The sequence below is a fragment of the Sus scrofa genome, chromosome 4, assembly GCF_000003025.6.
Source record: "Sus scrofa isolate TJ Tabasco breed Duroc chromosome 4, Sscrofa11.1, whole genome shotgun sequence".
Taxonomy (NCBI): Eukaryota; Metazoa; Chordata; class Mammalia; order Artiodactyla; family Suidae; genus Sus; species Sus scrofa.
The window spans coordinates 16,368,823-16,393,215 of NC_010446.5; the positions used below are offsets into that span (position 1 = coordinate 16,368,823).

The 24,393-nt window shown below is 49.2% G+C and overlaps 1 protein-coding gene and 1 long non-coding RNA gene across 9 annotated transcripts in view; one reads left to right on the forward strand and one right to left on the reverse strand.

Annotated features, from left to right (window-relative positions):
* The window catches only part of LOC102162152, a 50,602-nt gene that overhangs the window by 16,409 nt on the left and 9,800 nt on the right, over nucleotides 1-24,393 (forward strand). Inside the window, exons 3-4 of one of the 2 annotated variants that reach the window (XR_002343128.1) lie at nucleotides 5,825-6,010; nucleotides 11,155-11,273. This is a non-coding gene — a long non-coding RNA (uncharacterized LOC102162152). Of the gene's footprint in view, nucleotides 1-5,824; nucleotides 6,011-11,154; nucleotides 11,676-24,393 lie in introns of those variants that run through there. The other variant, XR_002343127.1, reaches the window with a different exon arrangement.
* The window catches only part of ZHX2 (zinc fingers and homeoboxes 2), a 178,960-nt gene continuing 160,644 nt past the window's right edge, over nucleotides 6,078-24,393 (reverse strand). For all 7 annotated transcript variants that reach the window (XM_021088973.1, XM_021088974.1, XM_021088977.1 and 4 more), the window contains 2 exons: nucleotides 20,317-23,053; nucleotides 6,078-7,350 (listed from right to left, as the gene is read on the reverse strand). In XM_021088973.1, the coding sequence (XP_020944632.1) occupies nucleotides 20,321-22,804 (2,484 nt within the window). In that variant the 5' untranslated portion in view covers nucleotides 22,805-23,053 and the 3' untranslated portion in view covers nucleotides 6,078-7,350; nucleotides 20,317-20,320. The remainder of the gene's footprint in view (nucleotides 7,351-20,316; nucleotides 23,054-24,393) is intronic.

The following is a 24,393-nucleotide window of genomic DNA, read 5'->3' on the forward strand; positions in this document are numbered from 1 at the left end:
ATCAGTCCTGCAGACATGTGCTGAGCAGTGGGGTAACAGTATGGGTTTTAGTCGTAACCCTTTCATTTCCAAATGACAGTGATGTAACTTGATTTAATTTTTATTTTTAAATTGTATATATTTATTTACATATTTTGCCACTTACTCGGCATGTAGAAGTTCTTGGACTAGGGATTGAACCCATACCAGAGCAGCAGCCCAACCACTTGCTGTGACAATGCCCACATTCTTAACTCATTGTGTCATAAGAGAACTCCTTGAATTAATTTTTAAACAAAAGGGAGATTTATTTATTTAAAAAATTTTTTTGGTCTTTTTAGGTCCGCACCCACAGCATATGGAAGTTCCCAGGCTAGGGGTCAAATAGGAGCCTCAGCTGCCAGCCTACACCACAGCCACAGCAATGCAGTATCCAAGCTGTGTCTGCAACCTGCACCACAGCTCACGGCAACACAGGATCCTTAAGCCACTGAACGGGGCCAGGGATCAAACCCATGTCCTCATGGATATCAGTCAGGTTCATTACCACTGAGCCACAGTGGGAACTCCAAAAGGGAGATTTATTGGCTCACAAAACTGGGAAAGATGGGATGGACCTAACTTGAAGATTTACTGGATCTACGTACTCAAATGTCATTTCTCTCTCCCTCTCTCATTGCTTCTATTTTTGTATGTTTTTCTCTCTCTTCTCCTCCTGCTACCAGCCCACTTCCCACTTCAATTTCTTTAAATCTCAGAAAAGACTCTGATTGGCCCAGCTTAGGTCATGTGTGTACCCCTTGGACCACTCACTGAGGTCAGAGATACTGCTGCGTTTGGCTGGGCCTGAGTCACATGACTACCCATGTATAGAAGGATCCTGTCCTGTGCTAGTGCCACCCCAACATCCTCTAGTTGGCACAGAGAAAGAGCTTGTCTGTAGAAGACTTTCCTATTGGGAAGAGTTGTGATGGTTGCTGGATAGGGGGGTCAGCACACTTCCTGACCAGGAGAAGCATCACACAAGAGAAGACTGAATAACTGACCCATATGTGGTTAGAACTAGATATAGCCTGTCCTGCGGATGCCGGAGTTCAGAGCAGCAGGGCTTCCTGAGAGCCGGGGTGTGTGTGTGTGTGTGTGTGTGTGGTGTGTGTGTGGTGTGGGTGTGTGTGTGTGTGTGGGGGGTGTGTGTCTTTTAGGGCCGCACTGGCGGCATATGGAGGTTCCCAGGCTAGGAGTTGAATCGGAGCTATAGCCACTGGCCTACGCCATAGCAACGCAGGATCTGAGCCATGTCTGCAACCTATACCACAGTTCGCAGCAACGCCAGATCCTGAGCGAGGCCAGGAGTCGAACCCGCATCCTCATGGATGCTAGTCGTGTTCGTTAACCACTGAGCCATGATGGGAACTCTGTGTATGTCTTTCTTAAATCCAGCCTCTCTGTCACCCAAGGTTTACCTTTATTTGGTCTGGGGGAGCTTCAAATGGGTCTTGAAGAAATGGTGAAGGGGGGCAATGGCATGGACCCAGGGCATGAATGTCAATCAGCAAGCAGACCAGAGTGGCCAGAGGACGAGACTCGGTAAGCAGCTGGGACATCATTTAGAGAGATGGCCCTGGTCTCAAGGTTTGTGACCCAAATTCAGCCAAGGGGAAACAAGACCTTGAATATACTTCATTTCACTTTACATCTATTTTACTTGTTTTGGTAAGTCCTAAACGCCTTTTTGATTTCTCATCCTACAAGCAAATAGCATAATTGTTTGGCAGTTTTTCCAGTTCTTTCCAAGTGGATAATCACGTCTACAATCTTCAGGACTGGGTTTGAATTAGGGTGACTTGGTTGTTTTTCAAAGTTGTTCAAAACTGATGGTTTCTTCTTTTGTAACACATCATAGACTGCTCGTTGGCTTTGTATTTAATGCCCTGACATGTCTGCTTCTTGCACCTTCCTCTGATTTATCCATGTGGCAGACTCCTACTCATCCTGCAAAATATAAATCGAGTGTCCTTGAGGAGGCAGCAGGCTAGACCTACCTTATCTCGCACCTGACAATTGGCACAGGATAAGTGAACTCCTGCACACGTGAGAGGATTCATATCTGTCCAGCCCAAGGATGGCACAGAAGTTTTACGTCACTTATGAGGGCATTTGAATGCAAATATCAGACAAATCCATTGAGCGGTGGGTTAAACAAATAATTTACTTTTCTCACATATCAAGGAGTCTGAAAATTTTGGGTTGTGGCACTGGGTCAGGAGCTCAAAGGAGCTATCAAAGACTTAGTCTCAAGATGAGCAGTGCACACAAGGTAAGAAGAAGGGAAGAAGGAGATTGGCATCAGCTAGGCAAGAGCCTTCTGCGAGCCTTGAACTAGCCACTCCTCACTGCCAGGGAAATTGTTTCTCCCCTGGGACAGGGTTATGTCAGTACCTGAATAATATCTTGGTTCTGTTAGCAAGGAAGAATGAGGGGATGGGTACTAGCTAGGCAGCCAGCGGCACCCACCACACACCACACACCACACATGCCATGTTCCAAGGTTAATAGATTCAGTGTGAGGCCCTGTGTTCAGTATCCTGAAGGCTGTCCAAGCCCAGCAGGCAAAATCGCTTTGATTGATTATTAATGTCTGCCAGGAGTGTGGAGTGGGGCATAGAGCAGCAGGCAAAATCGCTTTGATTGATTATTAATGTCTGCCATGAGTGTGGAGTGGGGCATAGAGCCTCCTTGGTGTGTATGTGTCATCTTGGGTTCAGCCCATAGATTGGTCTGTGCTGGACCATCTGTTTTCCCCTCCACCCATACCCCACCTGCTCTGATGAACTGGACCAACAGACCCCCCTGCCCTCTGACTTATGATTGGGTTTGGCCACTGGGAGGGCAGTGGCAGGAGGGCAGAAGAGGGGGGGAGAATGATGTCAGGGTATCGATTCCCCTGATCCTCTCCCCGCTGGGTCATCATGGTTTACTGTAGGCTGCATCTCATTTCAGGCAGCCCGCTCTGTACATCTATCCTTTACAGGTGCCAGTAGCTGCCCCAAATTTACCCCTTCAGGCCAAGCTCCCTACATCCTTACTGTTGGCTTCCCCAAGCCAAGCCCTGCCCACACCTTGGCAAACATCCTTTTAACTCACTGCCCTTAAATTCCCCAGTTGAAATGCTCTGTCTCTTTTTTCTGAAGATCCAGACTGAGGCGGTCTGTGACACTTTGGGGGCTTGTTCTGGGGGAGGGCGGCAAGTTACTGAGGGAGACCTTTGTCATCTCCCTTCCTCACAGTGCAGGGCAGTGCGCCTCCTGCTACAGGATACCTGACTTGCCACGTCATGGGATGTGCTTGGATATCCTCTTTTTTTCATTCGTATTGATCAAGCCCCCAGGGGTAATGATGGTGCCTCTACTGTGGTTTGTAAGTACCTCCAGCTGTGAGGCGCTCCAGATGGGAGCTTTCAGGAACCTGTAGGAGGGAACTGACGTGGCTCCCGATTCTCTCCAGGCTGTATCACGGCAGGCCAGCGAGAGCTTTCATTTCCATTCGCTCTTGGTTGTGTGCCAAGTGGCCTGGAAGAACAAGGACACGCACACCTGGGGCACCACGTGATCTCCGTCCTGTGGCTACTTCTGCCTTCCTGCTCGGAGTCTACACTCTGGAAACAGGCTCCGTGGTGTATTAGATCCCGTCCCCCACTCTTGCTGGAGGAGGCTGGGGAGCAGCCTTCAAAGCTTTCAGAACAGCATTTTTTAAAGTTGAATGAAGAAGTGAGTCACCTGAGGATGGTGTCAAGTTGCAGATTATGATTCAACAGGTTTGGGGTAGAGGCTGGAGATCCTGCATTTCTAACAAGCACCCTGGTGATGCTGCCACTGCAGATGCAGGGAACACACTTGAGAAGCATGTACTGTAGCCACTAGCCACAAGGCACTATTTACATTTATTGTCTCTCCTGGTTTTTTTTTTTTTAATCTTATAATCTCATCATATCATCAGAATGCTGAGCTTCTAGTGACAGAAACCCAACTCAGAAGGTTTTTAGCTTAAGCCAAAAGAGAAATGTGTTGGTTTCTACGAAGCTGGAAGGATAAGGAGCTGGCCTTGGGTATGGCGGGGTCCAGGGGCTTAAATGATGTCACCATTGTCATCACCACTGCCTCTATCACCGTTTTTGTCTCATTGTTTCTCTGCCTCTTTTCTTGACTTTTGGGCCTCCTGCAGACTGGCTTCCTCTCTCTGGTAGGGGATTTGGCTCCTGGTAGCTCCAGGCGAATATCAGACTTGCCACCTCAATGGAAAAAGGGAGCTTTCTCCCAGCATCTGAGTGCTCCTGCATCACAGAGAACATGGCTCCATGAACAGGGGCTGGAGTGCCATGGCTCACCCTGTGTGTGTGTGTTGGGGGGGGGGCGGGTGGGTCACCTGGATGGGCAGCTCCCCTGAATCAGATGAGCAGAAGGGGGGACAGGTGAACTGGAAAGGAAGAGATGTTAGTGCAAAGGGCTATGAGGAAGACAAACCCGGCAGATGTTCACGCCACTCCGCGGCAATTTTCCATCCACACCGAGAATCCAATCCATCCATTCTCTTTAAGAACCTCTTCCCTGGAGTTCCCATCGTGGTTCAGCAGTAACGAACCCCTGACCAGTATCCATGAGGATGCAGATTCCACCCCTGACCCAGCTCCGTGGGTGAAGGGTCCAGTGTTAGCATGAGCTGTGGTGTAGTTCGAAGAGGTGGCTAGGATCTGGCGTTGCTGAGCTTGTGGGTAGGATGTGACCCCTAGCCTGGGAACTACCATATGCTGCAGGTGCGGCCCTAAAAAGGCCCCCCAAAACCAAAAAACAAAAAAAAACCCACAAAAAAAACCCACCACCAAAACCCAACCCTCCCCGCTAGTTTCTGCCACCCTTTAATCCTTCCCAGCGGAGAAGAAAACGTTTGATATATTTTGCTGGGTGCTTTAAAGAACACAACCGCTTTCCCTGTGTATGTTCATTGGAACCAATTAGCAAGGCTTTCTCTTTGGTACAAAAATTAAAAAGACAAAAATTCTGGTTTTCCCTTTGGTTTCTTCAGGCATTTGATAGCGTCTCACGCTGCCCTGCTGGAAGAATTAAATTGCTTGAGACTGGCAAGCGGAACGGGCGAGGGTGGTAAACAGCAGCAGGGGAAGGCGGCTGCCTGCCAAGGAGGAGGCTGGCGGCCCAGGTCGGGCTGACGTTCATTACCGGGCTGGAAGGGCCGGGCAGTGTGGGGAGCGGAGGTCTGTGGATGTCAGAGCACAGACAGGGAAGGCAGTACAGGCAGGAACCAGGAAATGCGCCAGCTTTTCCCGTTTTCTTGGAATAAGAAAAGTGCAGGTTGAATTTTTTTTTTTTTCTTTTTTGGAGGGGAATTGTAGAGGAGAGTTTGGAGGTTGAGGGGTGGATAAAGTGGCCCAAAGTGGGCAAGTCCTTGTGAAAATGAAATATCTAGACCAGAGATACCCAGCATGGCGCCCCTGAGCCAACAGCACAGCCCCACCTGTAAGCAATGTTCATGCTCCGGCCCAGCGAGACCCACTCAATGAGAACCTGTAACCAGCCTTCCAGGTGGCTCTGGTGCGTCGTCAAGTCTGAAAGGCACTGGTCTAAGTGAGCGTCACCTTGGACAGGAGGGGCTCTTTAAATCTCCCCTGAGCAGAGACACAAAAGCTGACACAAAAAAGCAAGGGCAGAGTCCAGTCACCTTCAGAAGCCCAGGACGGAAGTGAGTGGCCCAGGGTCTCGCGAGAGCAGGCGGTGGTGCTGGGCGTGGCCTGCAGGTCTCACGCCCACGCCCATGCCCATGCTCCTCTCCGCAGTATATCATGAATCCATCAGGGAAGACCCGGGAGAAGGATGGGACTATCACTTCTTCTCTGGCTCAAAGAGAATGTGACGAAGAGTCCCGCATCGCCGGTCACCTGTTTTGACAGTCCCACCTGCACTGCCGGACCTCACCAGGATAGAAGACGAAGCGTGTGGTTGTATCGGATCTGCGGCAGGAGGTGGGTGAGTCGGCATCGTGCCCTGTCCTGGGAGCCAGGCAGCAATGAAGAGCCAGGAGCAGAGGAAAAGGTTATAAAAATGTTTAGTCTTTGCTTTATTGAGTTACAACAAATGAGCAACAAGTTAGAAAAATTGTTTTTTTCTTTTCCAAACTCCCTAACATTTTATTTCTGCAGTGTACTCAAATTGGGGGGGTGGGGGTGGGGGTGGGGGAAGGGACTGCAAACACAATTCATATTGCAACATGTATACCAGATATGTCTCTTGGTTTTGCTTCTTTAAAAGTTAGGACTAACCCAGGGAAAAAAGTGCACTCAGGAATCTAAAATTGGCCCAAAACAAAACACGCAAACAAATCAATTCATGGTGAAGCGTCAAGCTGAAATCTTATCAAAAACCACGCTGAGAAAAGGCAGGAACGGAAGCGAAAACCCAAGCTGTTCCTCTCTGTACCATCCAGTTAGGAAGATCTCCTTTTGTTTTTATTTTATAAAAGTAATGATGACGCTAATGCATGTGGAGCCCTTTCTGCTGGTTACTAAAAAGACGCTCAGAGGGTTGCCACACCCCCTCTGGTTCTCTTGGTGCTGGCTGGGCACAAGGTCTGACCTCAGAGGCCAGGCTGTCAAAAGACCAGACTGGCCTGGTGTCGGTTCAGAAAGCCTTGTGTGTGGCTAAGCAGGGACCCCAAAGACAGCTGGGAAAAAACTGGACATGGATTTGATCTGGAAGTTCTGTTAAACTGCACATGGCCCTCTGGGTTAAGCCAGATGCCTGAGCCTCAGCCTGTCCCCTGAAGGAATCTCCCCACTTTCAAACTACCTTGAAAAGCGAACCCTCCCTACCTAAAATCCAGTAGATATAATGGCACTAATGCTAATATCCCGCCTCCCCCAAATTAATTAAAAAAAAAAAACAAAAAAACGGAAAAAAGAGAAAAGCACATGTGATCCGCCCTCTGTGCTAGAAAAAAACCTTACAATGGTAGTGCTGGAAAAGGAAGTTGCCCTTGATTAAAAAGGTAACAAAATTCCCACATTGTACAAATCGGTTCCAGTATAGCAAGAGGCAGGGGCCCGGGCAGAGGAGCAAACTATGTACAAGGAGCCATGGAAAACGCAGTAGTAGGACTTTGGCACTCTGAACAGTTCCCACCGGGCCTCTGGGAGGTGCGTGCGCGTGAAGGCAGCTGGGATTCCTGTGGCCGCAGGCACCCGCATGCTAAGTCCTTCCACTTGGAGTCTCTGGCCAGGGTGGCCCACAGCCGGGGAGGGAAGTTCTCTTCTTTCCTCAAAGACAGAGCATCCCCTTTATCAGCACAGCAGTTCTGCCGGGCTCCCTGGAAGGACAACACAAAACCGGAGAGAGGATGTCAGGGAGATGACTGTCATGCCCTGGGGAAGGCATGGGGGGGTGGCCTCCCCCCACCCCCGCTCTCCTGGGCGGAGACTCCCAAAGCCATCCTGGGACAAACACCCTTCAGCGTGGGGCCTGTTTTAAAGAACCAAATGTGTTTCCTGAGCACAGTCTGATAGTATGGGAAGCGTCTCCGGAATAAGGCCTTTGAGAACAGGATGACTTTCTGGGCAAGCGAAGGAAGTGCTTCATCTCATCATTACAAGACTTTGTTTTTTTTTTTTTGCCATTTCTTGGGCCACACCCTCGGCATATGGAGGTTCCCAGGCTAGGGGGTCTAATCAGAGCTGTAACCGCCGGCCTACACCAGAGCCACAGCAATGCCAGATCCGAGCCCCATCTGCAACCTACACCACAGCTCATGGCAACGCCAGATCCTTAACCTGCTGAGCAAGGCCAGGGATCAAACCTCATGGTTCTTAGTTGGCTTCGTTAACCACTGAGCCATGATGGGAACTCCTCAAGACTGTTTTCTTATTCCTAGAGAGGCAGCCAGTCACAGTGGTTCCTAAAAGGCCCTGGAATCAGACAAACCCAGATGTGGGTCCTGACTTCCCTATACACTGGCCACACACACATCATCTCCTGAGGGCTTCGTTTTCACTGCTGTGAAACAGGCATGCTGATAGCATCCACCTGGTAAAGTGGGTGTGATGATTAGTTGATACAGACACCAGCATTTTTTTTTTTTTTTTTGTCTTTTTGCTATTTCTTGGGCCGCTCCCGCGGCATATGGAGGTTCCCAGGCTAGGGGTCCAATCGGAGCTGTAGCCACCGGCCTATGCCAGAGCCACAGCAACACGGGATCCGAGCCACGTCTGCAACCTACACCACAGCTCACGGCAACACCGGATCGTTAACCCACTGAGGAAGGGCAGGGACTGAACCCGAAACCTCATGGTTTCTAGTCGGATTCGTTAACCACTGCGCCACGACGGGAACTCCCGACACCAGCATTTAAAATAGCACCTGGGGAGTTCCTGTCGTGGCTCAGTGGTTAACGAATCTGACTAGGAACCATGAGGTTGCAGGTTTGATCCCTGGCCTCGCTCAGTGGGTTAAGGATCCGGCGTTGCCGTGAGCTGTGGTGTAGGTTGCAGATGCGGCTCGGATCCCCTGTTGCTGTGGCTGTGGTATAGGCTCCAATTAGACCCCTGGCCTGGGAACCTCCATATGACATGGGTGCGGCCCTAGAAAAGACAAAAAAAAAAAAAAAAAAGTGCCTGGCATGTGGTAAGTGTCATGTGTGCTTTTAGATGGAGGCTTTTCCAAATGTGATAGGATCCAGAATAGCAATCCTAATAGGATGAGAAGGTTTAAGTGTATTTTTAATTGAATGTTTCTATCAACCCTCAGAGGTTCAGATGTTATTATTATTCCCATTTTACAGCTGAGGAAACTAAGCACAGGGAGGCTAAAAAAATTTGCCCCTGATCATACAGCTAGAAAGTGGCAGAGCCAACATTCCAACCCGGGCAATTTCCAGAGTCTGTGCTCTTAAACAGTGTTAAGAGGCTATGGGAGAAGTGTTTCATGCTTTTTTTTTTCTTTTTTTTTGGCCTTTTAGGGCCACAGGTGTGGCATATGGAAGCTCTCAGGCTAGGGGTCAAATTGGAGCTATAGTTGCTGGCTTACACTTCAGCCACAGCAAAGCCAGATCCAAGCCACATCTGCAAACAAATATGACCTATTTAATTTTTTTGTCTTTTTTTTTTTTTAAAGGGTCACACCCATGGCATATGGAGGTTCCCAGGCTAGCGGTTAAATTGGAGCTGTGGCCGCCAGCCTACACCACAGCCACAGCAATACTGGATCCTTAACCCACTGAACAAGGCCAGGGATGGAACCTGCATCCTTATGGATGCTAATTGGGTTTGTTTCCACTGAACCACAATGGGAACTCCTGAAGTGCTTCATTCTTATATGCTTTGGAGTAACGAAAGTAATCCCAGGACCCTCTCATGGGTTAGTTGTGTCCTCTCATCCCCCAAAAAGATGCTGAAGTCCTAACCCCTAGAACCTAGAATGTAACCCTTTTGAGAAATTCCTTTACGAGGTGATCAAAGTTAAAATGAGGTCATTAGGGTGGGACCTGGCCCCATAGGGCTGGTGTCCTTATAAAAAGGGGACATTTGGACCCAGAGACAGACACACACAGGAAGAACACCATGGGAAGATGAAGGCAGAAATTGGGGCGATGCATCTATGAGCCAAGGAATACCAAGGACTGCCAGCAACTCACCAGGGGCTCAGACAGACATTCGGAACTTTCTCCCTCACAGCCCTCAGAAGGCGCAGCCCTGCCAACACTGGCCTCCAGACTGTGGGAGAGTAAATTCCTGGTGTTTGCGTAGCCAGCTTGTGGTACTCTGAGGCCCTCAGGAATTCAGACAGACCTCCTTTTCCTCTGTGGGCTCCTTGGACCCCAGGATCCCGAGTAAGGGAACCAAGGGGAAGGCTCAGGGCTGCAAAGGACACAGCCAGGATTCCGTCCCAGGCTGGGAGGTGATCAAATCTATAGATTCCTGAAGCTGCTGGCTTTTCCTCTGCTTTTCTCTTGGTAAGGCCGTGTTACTGCTTGGTCACGTCTCTGGCTGAGAAGGCAGCTCAGAAGGCCCTGAGAAGTTGTGTGTGTGCATGAGCACGGGACCAAGAGCAGGAAGATCAGGCTTCTCAGCCACAGGCATCAGCAGATCACTTATACGGTCATTCATTCCTAATGTCTGGAGGTCAAATGTACCCACGTTCCCTGAATAGTTGAGGGAGTTCCCTGGTGGCCTAGTGGTGAAGGGTCTGGTGGTGTTACTTCTGTGGTTTGGGTTCAGTCCCTGGTCTGGGAACTGCTACCTGCTCTGGGCATGGCAAAAAAAAAAAAAAAAAAAAAAAAAAAAAAAAAAAAAAACGTGAATATTGGAGTTAAGAAACCAACTTGTAAGAGAAATGTATGTGGATGAAACCAGATTCCAGGAGTGTCCTTGGGATCTGGCACCACCCAAAAGTGATCCAGCAGAAGTCACCGAATCCTAAGAGCTGCAGGGATCCTCCAAGGTGATGCTGCTAACATCACTCATATCACGAGGAGAAAAGGATGCTCAGGCAGCAAAGGTGATCTCCCAGGTCTGCTCAGCGGCAGAGTCAAGAGCAATAGTAATCATGGTGGTGAGAATGGTTAAAATTTATCTCCTGCTTATTAGGAGCCAGGCCCAATGCTAAGCGCTGATAGGGATCATCATTAATTTTCAGGGTAACCCGGTAACTGGGGAGGTAGGCCCACTCCACCGTGAAGAGATGGGGGCTCAGCAGGATCAAATGACGTCGGGCAAGTCCTAAGTGGTGGAGTCTGGATTCCACCGAGGCCAATCCAACGTTAGCGGCTCCTCCCCATCCCTGACCCGCCTCTGGCCTCCTTGCCCTACATGCACAGGTGCTCCTTGTACGGAGCCACCTGGAGAGAGGAGAGCGCATGTCTGCTTCAAAGATGGGGTCAGGTGGTCCTAGGCACCCGGAGAGGCCAACATGCCTTATCACTGATCCCACACAGAACCACCCGCACATGGACCACAGCCAGCCTCCAACGCTCCCCAAAGAACAGGGATCCCCCAGCAAACTGGGTCTTCCTACCACCTTTGGAAGAGGCTGCCTCTGGTTGGCTGTACGTCCAAGCAGCTCTCAAGACTCTGGGAAACATGGCCCAGGAGGCTAAAGGGTGACTCTTCCTCCCAAGCAGACTGCAGCACGCCAGCGCAGCACAGGACTCTGGGTAGTGGTCATGGGGCAGAGTGGAAAGAGCCGTGGAGTTGGAGGAAGCCGGAACCCGGGTCAGCCGCTTCCCAGCCGTGTGCCAAGGTCAGTAACTTAACCTCCCTGAGCCTCTTTTCCGATTCACGACCCCCGGCTGCTGGGAGGGGAAGAGGTGAGGTGTAAAGCATACGGGGGCTCCAGAAATATTGCTTCATTTTTCTTGGAGGAAAGCCAGGTGCAAATGAGGGCTTTAGGTGTAAGTGAGCTCACCTGTGTGTGTGTGTGTGCACGCGCATGCGAATACACGCTTGTTCTCTCATACAGAAAACTGAACCCTGTCTCTTTAAGGAATTGACAAACTTGCTTTTTAGGTAAACCTCAGGATTAAGGTGGTTCTTCATCTGGCAGGTTTTTAAATTTATTTATTATTTATTTATGCATGCATGCATGTTTTTTAGGGCTGCACCTGAGTTCCCAGGCTAGGGGTTAAGTCGGATCCCACGTTGCTGCTGGACTACAGCAACGTGGGATCCGAGCTGCACCTTTGACCTACACCACAGCTCATGGCGATATTGGATCCTTAGTGAGGCCAGGGATCAAACAGCATCCTCATGGATACTAGTTGGATTTGTTATTGCTGAGCCCATCGGGAGCTCCTGGCAAGTTTTTTTTAGATGGAAGTATAGTTGATTTACAATATTGTTTCATGTGTATGGCAACATGAGTCAGTTGTATATACAGATATATATATATAGATATATTTCAGATTATTTTCCATTATATATTATTACATTGACTACTATTCCCTGTGCTTATACAGGAAATCCTGTTTATCTGTTTTGTGTAGAGTGTAAATGTTAATTCTTTACTTCTAATTTATCCCCCCCCCCTTTTCCCCTTTGGTAACCATAAGTTTGTTTTCTATGTGAGTCTGTTTTTGTTTCATACATAGATTCATTTACATTATTTTTTAGATTCCACATATAAGTGATACCATGTAATATTTGACTTACTTCATTAGGATAATAATTTCTAGGTCCATTCATGTTGCTGAAAATATTTCATTCTACTTTATGGCTAATAGTCCATTATACACACACACACACACACGCATGCCTAGCACATCTTAAGCCAGTTGTCTGTGGATGGGCACTTGGGTTGTTCCCATGTCTTGATTTCTATAAATAGTGCTGTGGTGAACCCTGGGGTGCATGTGTCTTTTTGAATTAAAGCTTTCATCATTTCTGGACTGGGATTGCTGGATCATATGATAGCTTGGTTTTCAGACGTTTAAGGAATATTCCAACTATTTTCAATAGTATTTACATACCAATCTGCATTCCCACTGACAGTTCAGGAGGGTTCCTTTTCTCCACACCCTCTCTAGTATTTATTATTTATAGACTTTTGGGTGACAGACACTCTGAGCAGTGCAAGGTGATTCCTTATTGTGGTTTTGATTTGCATTCTGCTAATAATTAGAGATGCTGGACATCTTTTCCATGTGCCTGTTGGTTATCTGTTTTTTTTTTTTTTGAGGAATGTCCATTGAAGTCTTCTGCCTATTTTTTTGATTGGGTTGTTTTCTCTGTTGAGTTGTATGGGTTGATTGTATAGTTTACATATTAACCCCTTGTTGGCCGCATCATTTGCAAACATTTTCTCTCCTTCAGGTTGTCTTTTCATTTTGTTGATGGTTCCTTCCACTGAGCAAAAGCTTTTAAGGTTGATTAGGTCCTATTTGTTTAGTTTTGCTTTTATTTCTTTTGCCTTGGGATATACTGACCTAAGAAAATATTGCTATGATTTTTGTCGGAATATATTGCTTATGTTCTTTTCTAAGAATTTTATGATGTCACGTCTTATTTTTAAGTCTTTAAGCCATTTTTAGGTTATTTTTGTGTATGGTGTCGGGTGTGTTCGAACTTCCTTGATTTACATGTTGCTGCAAATCAAGGAAGTTAGAAATTTCCCAATACCATTTGCTGAAGAGACTCTTCTCCGTTGTCTGTTCTCGCCTCCTTTGTTATAGATTACTGTAGGTGTGTGAGTTTCTGAGCTTTCCATTCTGTGCCACTGATTTATATGTCTTTTTGTGCCAACACCATGCTCTTTTGATTACTGAAGCTTTGTAGTATAGCTGAAGTTTGGAAAGGTTTGCTTCCTGCTTTGTTCTTTTTCTTCAGGACTGCTTTGGCAATTCTGGGTCTCTTGTGGTTCCATATAAATTTTAGGATTATTTGCTCTAGTTCAGTGAAAAATGTCACAGGTATTTTGATAGGGATTGCAATAAATCTGCAGATTGCTTTGGGTAGTATGGCCATTTCAACAATATTCTTCCAATCCAAGAACATGGGCTATCTTTCCATTTCTTTGAATCCTCTTCGGTTTCTTTGATGGTAATGTTATTCCCTGTCTTATGTGTATGAATATGTATAATCAATTCTCTGCCCATATGCATTAATAAAGAAAAATAATGACTGAACAAGGCCTTTAAAAAGAACAGCAACAACAACAAAATCTGCAAAAAAATAGATGGCAAGGCCAAAGGGTAACTTGGAGAAGGGGAGACAAAGCCACTCACTCCTATTTTTTTGGCCTTTGCAGTGACCCCAGATGTTCATGAATGGCTCTGGGCTCTGGAAGCACCCTCAGATGCACTGGATTTCAGTTCTCCTTGACCTCCCCAGGCTGTGGGAGCTGGCAGCACTCCCAAAGTCAGGCTGGGAAGACGCTGGACACCGGGGGCAGCAGTGGTTTCTCCATGCAGGACACAGCCCGGCTCCATGGCCTTCCCCTGGGGCAGCCCATGCCAGCTATGGGCCACTTCCTGGAAGACCTTGCTCCCAGGTGCCCTCAGTTCACCTTGTTAAACCTTCCTGTGCTGGGGCTTGCGTGGCCCAGCTGTCATCACGATGTCTTCACATCGCCGGGTTAACTGTCCATCCACAGTGGTCACTGCTGCCCCCGCCATGCCCCACCCCCTTCCCAGCACCGTGTCTGGCTCAGTGAGGATACCCAAATGTTCATTAATGCATGAAAAGTGCAAAGAGAGCACTGTGCCGTGAGAGGTGGCTGGTTATTATATGATTGGTGACAAAGTTCCCATTTCAGTCTTTTATTTTTTATTATTTTTTGTCTGTTTGCCTTTTCTAGGGCTGCTCCCACAGCATATGGTGGTTCCCAGCCTAGGGGTCGAATCGGAGCTGTAGCCACCGGCCTACGCCAGAGCCACAGCAACATGGAATCTGAGCCGTGGCTGTGACCTACATCACAGCTCATGGCAACGTCAGATCCTTCACCCACTGAGCAAGGCCAGGGATTGAACTCGCAACCTCATGGTTCCTAGTTGGCTTTGTTAACCACTGAGCCATGACGGGAACTCCCCCATCTCAATCTCTTTTAAAGAGTGTTTCAGAGATTTTTGACTCTGTGGCCTCTTGCGAAGCCCCTGGGCTTCTACCTGGAGTCTGACCATTTGGTCAGGGACATTCCCCACTGCAGAGAACGGCAGCCTGATGGGCTCACTTCATCCCAGAGCACCAGATCTCAGCTTTGGGGAAAGTGGCAAGGTCGTGGGGGCCCTTTCCTTATGGCCACTGTCCAAACATTTCCCCCAAGGGGATGGCCAGCCTCTCCCCACTCACTGCCCAGTGCAGGGAACCCACTGTCTCCCACAGCTGTCCCGTTCTGTCTTGGGGACAACCTGGAATGCTCAAAAGTACTATCTAATTCTTTAGCAGAATCTGCTTGCCTATTACTTTACCTTTGGGGAAGCATGAAACGATTAGAGGTCTTTGCCCCTATGGTAGCTCTCTGTTCTATTTCTCTTTAATTTTCCCTGTAGGGATGTCCCTTAGGCCCCGTGGACTCAAGAGAGAATAACATCATAGTCCATGAGACAGAAAAACAAGCACTATGGTTGTGCTTTATGGCTCAATATTTCTGAGTCAAACTTTCTTTTACTGGGAGGGGGCATGGTCTGATTGGAATTAGAATTGAAGAAGGGACATGGTGACACAGAGAAAGACTAAGTAGTTTTCCAGTGGGTGAGGACAACTTCTTACAATCCCAGATCATCCCTACATTAGGCCTTGGTCAGGTCTGAGCAAGGCTCATTCCTTGCAGCAGTTTGGGGAGGCCTCGGGGGTTTGGGGAAAATCGCTGAGACGCGTAAGCCAGTGCAGTCTTCCCACTCGCCGGCAGAGAGGCTCAGGGGGGCGAATGGCTCTTCCTGCCCCCTTCCCGTCAGTGGGATGTTATCCCAGGGAGTTCAAAGAATTGGAGCAAATGGGCTTGTAATTTAAAGGCAGACTCCGGATGTGGTTATGAGTGAGTGTGGGTTTGGGTTGGAATTGCAGCTCTACTGCTTTCTACATCAGTGACCTTGGGCCAGTTACCTTTCTGTGTCCTAGTCTCATCGGCCATAAAATGAAGAAAATAATGTCTTTGGAGAGTTGTTAACAGATGTGAAGTACTCAGCAAATGTTACTCCTTGTTGTTGCCCCAAGCCCCCTACCCCACCCCAAGATGCAATTAACAGCTCAAAGCATGCGCTTATAGGGGGTGGGTGGTGTCAGGCAAGATGGCCAAGTTCTTCACATGGAGAAGAATATGCAGCTTCTGAGTTGGTGTCCACTGAGCAGGTGCGGATGTTAACACCAGGCCCCTGTTTCTGGGCTTTCGCTTATATTATCTCATTTAGTGCTGACAACCACAGACAAGCCTATTAGGTAAGTGCTATGGACCGAACTGTGTCCCACCCCAAATTCATATGCTGAACTTGAGTCCCCAGTATGACTGTTTGTGGAGTTGGGGTCTTTAAGGAGGTGATGAAAGGTTAAATAAGGTCATAAGGGTGGGGGTCCAATCCAACAGGATGCGTGTCCTTATGCGACAAGGAAGAGCCACCAGGAGGTTACATGCACAAAGGAAAGGCCATGTGAGGACCCAGAGATGGTGGCCATCTGCAAGCCAAGGAGAGGGGTCTCACCGGACACCAACCCTGCTGGCATCATGATCTTGAGCTTTTAGCCTCTAGAACGGCAAGAAAATAGATTTCTGTTCCTTAAGCCACCCAGTTTGTGCTATGCTGTTATGGCAGCCCCAGTTGACTAATGCAGTATTAAGGCTGTAGAAACTTAATCATAAACAAGAATAAAATAAAGTGCATAGGCAGGTGGGTGATCTAGAATTTTCTACCTTCCGTCTTCCATGTACCACCAGGGCAGAGTGATCTCAACACCCAGACATCTGCAAGATGACTTTCCTTTTGCTCCTTCCTTGAGTATCTCAGAGGGTCTCAAACTTTGTCTACGTGGTCATACACAAGAATCACAGTCATCTTTATTGGTGAGTTAGAGGAGTTTCAAGGGGAAAATCTGATGGTAGGTGAGTCCACTTAGCATTCTGGCTTTGAACCCCCACACCTGAATGAACTGTGAACTCACAGCCACTACAGTCACCTTGCAGCTTCCCTTCCATCCCAGGGTCTTTGAGTATCTTATTTCTTCTGCCTGGGATGCTGCTCTCTCCTCCTGAACCTACTGGATTTCAGTTCATCTACTCCCTGTTCAGGGAGGCCTTGCCTAACCCCTTCCATCAGGTCAAAGTCCCCTAATCTACATTCTCACAGTTCGGTGCCCCTTCCTTTCAAAAAATCTTGTCACCTGGCGGTTTTTCCTTTTTGTTTAATGGAAGTCTCTTGGATCAGAGCTTCAACTAGACCATGAGCTCCATGAGGGCAGGGACATGCTGGGCCCGCCCTCTTTGGCAGCCTGGCACACTGCAGGCATTCCACACATACTGGTGGGGGAATGAGCCAGGACATGTGTTATGAGCATCGCTGGACCAGCTGCTGCTTCTCCTTGGGGCCAGCATCCTTCCTCTGAGAACTGAGAGGCTTTGATTTCATTAGGTTCCTAAGCTGCTATAAGATGCCCAAAGCACTGTGAGAATTCCTAGTGTGAGAACCTCCAGAATTAGGTAGAAGGCATAGTAGTTAACTCTCCACAAAGTACCAGGGCTGTGAGGCTAATGTACAGTCTCGTAGAATCACCTAGTAAGGAGCCAGTGACTGATGCTCCAACAGACCTTTCCCTCGAGCTGCTCACACACAGATAAAGCAAACTGTCCCCAGTTCCTTTCCCTCGCTGGCTGGCATTTCATAGGACTAATGAGTGATAGAAAAAAGTGAGGAGATGCAAAAGAATATAGATTCTGGCTAATTGGAAGCCGACTGTCTTCGTTAATTCTCAGGCTGGTTCAACAGACTGCTGTTGAGCATCTATTCTGAATCAGGCACTGGAGGATTCAGAGACTAATGGGATATGGTCCCTGACTTCAAGGGTCTGGTAGAGGAGAGAGAGGGAAATGGTTAATTACAACATGTTCACCCATCCATCTGCCCACATGATCTGTATTTGGACAGCTAATCTGAACAGACTATGGGGGTATACATATCTTGGATCCTAAATTGTAGCCAGGATCCAACACTTGGTTGCCTTGAATATTTTAAGCAAGCCAAACTATGGAAAATATTCTTCTGCTATTTCACAGAACTTACCTCTTCCCCAAAGCCATCCCTAAGTATCAGGAGATGGAAATTGTCAGAAATCAGGAGGCAGCAAAGCAGTGAATGCAGAGTTGTGTGCTAGTTTCCAGTCCCACACAGAATTAAGATGTGACCACATCCTGTTGGTCCAGCTTGGGTGGTGATGGCAGTGCCACATGGGGATGTGGTGGGCGTTGGTAGTCTGGTCAGGCACTGACCTGACAGGTGGGAGGGGGCTGCTAGCTGAGGAACCCCAGGCAAGTATCTCTGAGCCTCAGTTCTGCCCTCTGTAAAATGGGGCAAGAGCTATAGCTTTCTCGTTGTGTTGTAAAGTTTAAAGACCTTGACAGATGTGCCTGGAAGAATGCTGAGCACGTGCATATCCAAATAAATAGAATCGCTCCATGGTAGCAGAGCTGGGCTATTCTGTCTGGCCAAATATCAAGGCATATATCTGACAACCTTTGGCTCAAGGAGTTTAACTCATTTTTATGAGTGGAGGAGTGTATTTTTCAGGCTCTTACCAGGACAGGTCTCTCAATGGATGGCTTGATAATTATTTGCACCCAGAGACTGAATCAAGATGACCCAATTCAAGGTATGGGAGGGATTCCTTATCTTCGTGTCTAATCTCAGGGCCAGGGTGAGCCTGGACTGAGCCACTGTCCTGAGCCTCCCAAAAACTTCAGCCAGAGGAACCAGTTGGGGGGTGGAGGGTGGGGTGGGGAACGCTTCATGCCAGCAGGGGGACGTCCCACCCTAGAGTCAGCTCTCGGTGGCTTACCCAGGTTCTCTCTCTCTCACACAGGCATCGCATGCCTCTTATGAAATCAAAACCATGCATGATTTCTAGGATTATTCTCTGTGTGGCAACTGCACGCGACTGCAGGTTCCTAAATAAATATGTGTTTAAATAAAGACACCCCTGAATATTTATGAATTTCAAGAGACCCATGTGTTTGGTTCATACATGCTGTGAAGTAATTTGGAGGTTTTTTTTTTTTTTCCTTGGCCCCTCGTGGTTGAAAGCTTCCTTGAAGGGGTGCCTCTTTGGGGACTTGGAACAACTTTCAGATGCCACCACCAGCACAGACGGCGGCCCCTTTCTCTCAATACGGTGGCCCCTGAAAAATATCAGGAGGCCAGTTAGAGATCTTGGATGTTGCTGGGTGTTGAGATCTTAGTCTCTTGTTTAGGAATATTTTCTGGCACATACTTAGGGTGTTTACCATACATACACATGAAGAGAGTTTCTTTCCTGGGTTCCTGTTTTGGTGGAGATGGCTTGTTTCTTTATCTCTGAATGATCTGATGCTAATTCAAAAGTCTAACTCTAATAACCCTAGGGATCTCCTGCCACAGGACCAGGGCTGGGCAGTGTCAACTAGAAATGGGGAATTTCTGCCAGAAATAAAGAGGCAGAGACGGCAGTAGGGAGAGTGAGGGCTCTGGGGTGGACCTGAGGTGCTGGCTGGGAGAATATGGATAAGTTCCTTGGTTTCTGAGTCTCGGCTTCTGGGTGTATAAAAAGAGAAGCTTACTTCTCAGGGTCGTTTGAGTTCATAAATAAAGAGGGGTGGTCATTTCCAGGGCTCCCTTGGGGACCTTATCAACCATTCTGGAGGTTCTCACCTTTCATTATTTCTCAGGCTGACATGGTGGGGTTGGGGGTAGGGGGGCTCCCTTGCCTTTTAAGTGACCTCCGGAGAAGCCAGCCTGGGCAGACCGTAAATCATGCCTCTCCCTCCTGCTTCTAAGCTGCCCTTGGCTCCCTTGGCTTTGGCCAAGTTGGCCCTTTCCCTCCAGCAGCCCTCTCCCTGCCACCTGCTCCCCTTCCCACCTCCTTTCTCCACTTACCATCGAGAAAGCTGCTGTGCTTCAGGCCCTGATTTGCACAGACCTCTGGTGAAACACAGGCACCAAGGACTTGGGTGGCATGTCCCATTATGTGGACGACATGGCCATTAGTAACCATGGTAACCTCCCTTCTCAGGCTTCTGTGGCTCCACAGACCTAATTTATACCAGTCTCGTCTAGATTTGAAGGGATTCTGGGGACCCCGTCGGTGCAGCAACAAGCGGGGGCTACTCACTGAGACGTGCAGGTGCACCATCCTTTAGCCACAACGAGGCAAACACCACATACTTTCAGAACCTTTCCAGTTAAAGGAAACAATCCCAAATCTCTATTGGGTAAATGTGGGCACTTATTCTTACAAAAAAAAAAAAAAAAAAAAAAAAAAAAAAAAAAGAAAAAAGAAAAAAATCCAAAACGAAGAAAGGAAAAGACCTATCTTTCATGTTTGTTTCTTATAGCAGCAAACACAGAACCAGCCTTATGCTGTGTTAACTTTGCTACTAGATGTTAGAACAGAAAGACTCCCAACGGCCTCAGGCAGTGATGCTGTCACCTAGCAGCGCTGCCTTGCAAATAAGGACACAATATCTCTCGGCCACCGTGTTTCTTCGTTTTAAAAGAGCCTCGAAGGACTCACCAGCGGTGTTAGTATCTCTGTACCTACAACCGTGTGGACTCTGGCAATGGAAGGAGACCCAGCACCCTCCCCTGGCTCCCTGGGGGAACAGGTGGCATTACCTGGCTAGGCCTGGCCAGCCTCGGCGGGGACGCTGTCGGAGTCCGAGTCGGCCAGCTCCGCGGGGCCTTCTGCTGCCGTCTGACTCCAGCTGTCCGACCTGTCAGAGATGGCATCCTCCTCCCCGACCGTCACCTCCACCCAATCCACGACGCCCGACTCCTCGTTCTCGTCGCTGCCCTGGCCGTCCCGGCTGCTGCCCTCCGACCTGTCCGAGGTGGCCTCTGAGGGCTTCGCCGGCAAACCGTCTTTTGCTTGCTCGCTGCCCGCTTTCGCCCGGGGGACCAGCTTCTCCAGGTCGTCCTCGCTGAGCTTCTTGGGGTCCTTGTAATAGGGCTGAGCCACCTCACTCCCGTTCTTCGGGCTCTCAGTGAGGATGGTTTTGGCCCCTTTCCTCGACGGGGCATCGCAGCCGTGATCGTCCGCCACGGGCTGCGGCTGGTACTGCTCCATCCACTTTAAGCTTCCAGTTTTTAGCAAGCATCTGTTCTCTTTGAACCAACGCACGATTTCAGTTCGGACCAGGCCTGTCTTTGCAGCGAGCTGGTCATATTCCTGGGGAGTCGGCCACTGGGTTCTGGCAAACGTGCTCCTCAGGAGATGAACCTGCTCTTGACTTTTTGTAATTGCTGGTGAGGGGCTGGGCAGAGAACCGGCCAGCTGGGCACCGGAGAGCTGGTCAAGTCGAGACAGAGCACCGTTGGGGGCCGCGGCGTCTTGGCCTTTCTTGCCGGACCCCATGGAATCCAGGACGGCCTGTTCCATGCTGTCCCGAAGCTTCCGCCTCTCCGAGAACCAGGAGTCGATCTCTCTCCTGCTCAGCTTGGTCTCCACCCTCAGCCTGTCCAGTTCTGCCTGGGTCGGGAAGGAGCTTTTCAAAAAGCTGTCCTCCAGGCTCTTCACCTGACCCTGTGTTTTCTCTTTGAACTTCTGTGGGGCAAAGTCTGGGTATGCGTGGTACGTGCGACCGTGTCGGGAGGCCGCGATGGCCAACTGGTCTTTGGCAAGGGATTCGCTGGTGATGTGGACGATGCCCCTTTGACACCGATAGCGGTGGTCGCTGAACCACTTCTTGATCTCGCTCCGGGCGAGGCCGGTCACCTCGATGAGTCGGTAGACCTCAGCGTCATCGGGGAACTGGCTCTGGAGGAAGCTCGCCTTGAGGTGTGCAATCTGCTCTTTCGTCTTCTTGCGCTCGCTGGTCTGGGTCAGTGGTGGGTTGGCCACCTTGGGTGGGGGCTCTGGCACTTGAGCGATGTGTGGACGCTTGGGCTCGGGGGCAGCTTGGGGGGTCACCAAGGGTCTCTTCTGGCCGTGGTTGGTCACCCCGGCCACGGCAAGCGTGATGGGGGCGCAGGAGACGGTTGCTGGCCCGCTGGTCACCTGAGTCAGCACGAGGCTGGTCTGGCCCAGGATCTGGCACGGGAGAGCAGTCTGGAGGATGGGCTGTGACACCTTTGTGGGGGCCAACTGGGCGGGCAACACAGTGATGGTTGGGGGGACCGACTGGATGGTGCCATTAAACATCTTCTTCCGGGCCTCCTCCACCTCCTCCGGGGACCAGCTGATGCCGTGTTTTAAGCGCTGGGTGGCAAACCAGATTCTGATGTGCTCTTCTGGGTGTTTGGAAGCAGCTGTCAGCCAGGACAACTCGGCCTGGGTCGGGTAAGGGAACTTGTTGAAGGAGTTGATCATGGTGGCGTTGGTGTCCAGGGCAGAGTTGTATTTGGTAGTGTTCAGCGGGACGGGGACCTTGGGGACAAGGTTGATATTTGGTGGCAGCTGGACAGAAGGCATGACGTGTCCTAACGTGTCCTGCAGGAGCTCCACGCCCCCGAGTCTCGAGAGGATCTCAGCTGCGTCTGTTACCAGGCGGGCGGTCCCTTCCACGTGGTTCTCGGGGGCAGCCTCCTCCGGCTTCTTGGGCACCTTCTTGGCATCAGCTTTCGGTTTCCCTGGCTTCATGATGGGGGTTTTACTCACCGAGATCCCAGGATCGCTGTCCCCGCTTCCGGGGCCGCTGCTGGTGATGGACACGACGTGGCTGGTGGCATCGATGGACTGCTCCAGGACAGTCTGATTATTGCGCTTGATTAGCTTCAGCTTGAAGTTGGTCTCCCCGGGGTGGAACTTGGCGTTGTGGTCAGACAAGGAGTCGTACTTTTTGGTTGTGAAGTTACACTCGGCACACACGTAGAGGGGGTTGAGGATCACGTTGGGGTGCTGCATGTCGACGTGCTCGGTGAACTCGTTCAGGTTTTGCGTGGAGTAGGGGCAGTATTTGCATTCATAGCCGCCCTGGGGTTTTTTGGATTGGGTTTCCCCCATAGATTTCACCTCGATCACTTCATTTTCTTTGGAAGAGTTCTCAGGTTCTGCTGCCCACGTGTCCTTGGCCGTTTCCGGCTGTGGCGTGCTGATTCCTTTCTCTTTGGCCCTGTCTCCTTCCTCGGGCAAGTCTTGTTCCACTACCTGTGATGTCCGAACCATGCACGGGGTTGTGGATTTCGTTTGCTCGCCATGCTGCCTGCGTGCAATGGCTTATATGGGGGGCCGGAGGGGGTGGGCAGGGAAGGGGCAGTGAGATTTTTGGGATTCTAAGATCAAAGGCTTTTGGCTTTACGCCCCTTCCAATGGCTTTGGCTTTCCTTGAATGCTGAAGTCTAGTGTTTCCAGAATGATTTCAGCACAGAAAACTGTAAGTGCTCCAACGGCTGAACACAAGAGGCAGCATCGTATCTGTGGGACAAGAACATAGAGAGAGTCAGTGTTTCCTCACAAGCATTTCTTTCTGAGTCGCTCCCATGACCCGTCCCAACTGGCACCCAAGCAAATATCCAGGTGAGCACAGATGGCCTGAGGGCGGGTGCTCAGCAAAATGAAAGCGCACATTCTTCTCTGCTGTTCTCTGGGAAGGGCAGCGGGACCAGGCTCAAGGCAAGCAAACGAGGATGCAGCTCGCTCGCTGATGTTTAGAGACCAAGGGTAGAGGAAAGCAACAAGGGCATGGAGAGCTTATGAAGGGGTAGGTTTCACGGTGGAGGAGACCTTGCCAGTGAAATGTTGGCTGCTGTTACGGATGGTACCTCCACCGGGGGCTGGAAAGGTGGAATTTAGGTGGGCTTTATAGAAAATGTATATGAATGTTTTGTTTCTTATCATAATAGTAAAATCACTATAGAAAATCCAGAAAATGCCTCAAAGTATAAAGAAAAACATCACCCCAGATAGTGTTCCTTCATCTCCTTCATTTCATTTGAACAGTTCCCATTTTCATAAACATTGAGCAAAAGAACGATGAGAAAACAGCTGCATGATATTACACTGTAGGGCTATACCATACGTGATACACTGAGCCATTGGACTTCTGCCGGACATTTATTCCTGTTTTTCGGCAGGACAGACTTGCAGTCCATACCCTCAGTCCTTATTTCTGATAACTACATTGCTTTTTGTTTTGTTTTGGCTGTGCCTGCGGCATGCGGAAGCTCCTGGGCCAGGGACTGAACCTGCGCCGCAGCAGTGATAATGCCGGATCCTTAACTGCTAGGCCACCAGGGAACTCCTCTGATAACTAGCTTTGGGTGAATGCTTAGAAATAAATGCACTGGGTCAAAGAATGTCAACATTTTAAATTCTCTTGACTCATATGGCCAAGTTTTTGCATCATTTGGCCTTTCCCCTGGCAGTGAGTGCCTGCCTCACCGCTTAGCTTACATGAAACATTACCACTAAAAAGCCTGGCCAATTAGATATGGGACAGCTGTTTTAATATGCTTTGTGGCTTTTCTTTCTTTTCTTTTCTGTCTTTTTGTCTTTTTAGTGCTGCAAACGTGGTATAGGGAGGTTCCCAGGCTAGGGGTTGAATTGGAGCTATAGCTGCTGGCCTACACCACAACCACAGTAACTTGGGATCTGAGCCAAGTCTGCAACCTACACCACAGCTCACAGCAATGCCAGATCCCCAACCCACTGAGTAAGGCCAGGGATCGAACCCGCATCCTCATGGATACTAGTCAGGTTCCTTAACCACTGAGCCACGATGGAAACTCCTTTGTTGCTTTTCTTGATTGCTACTT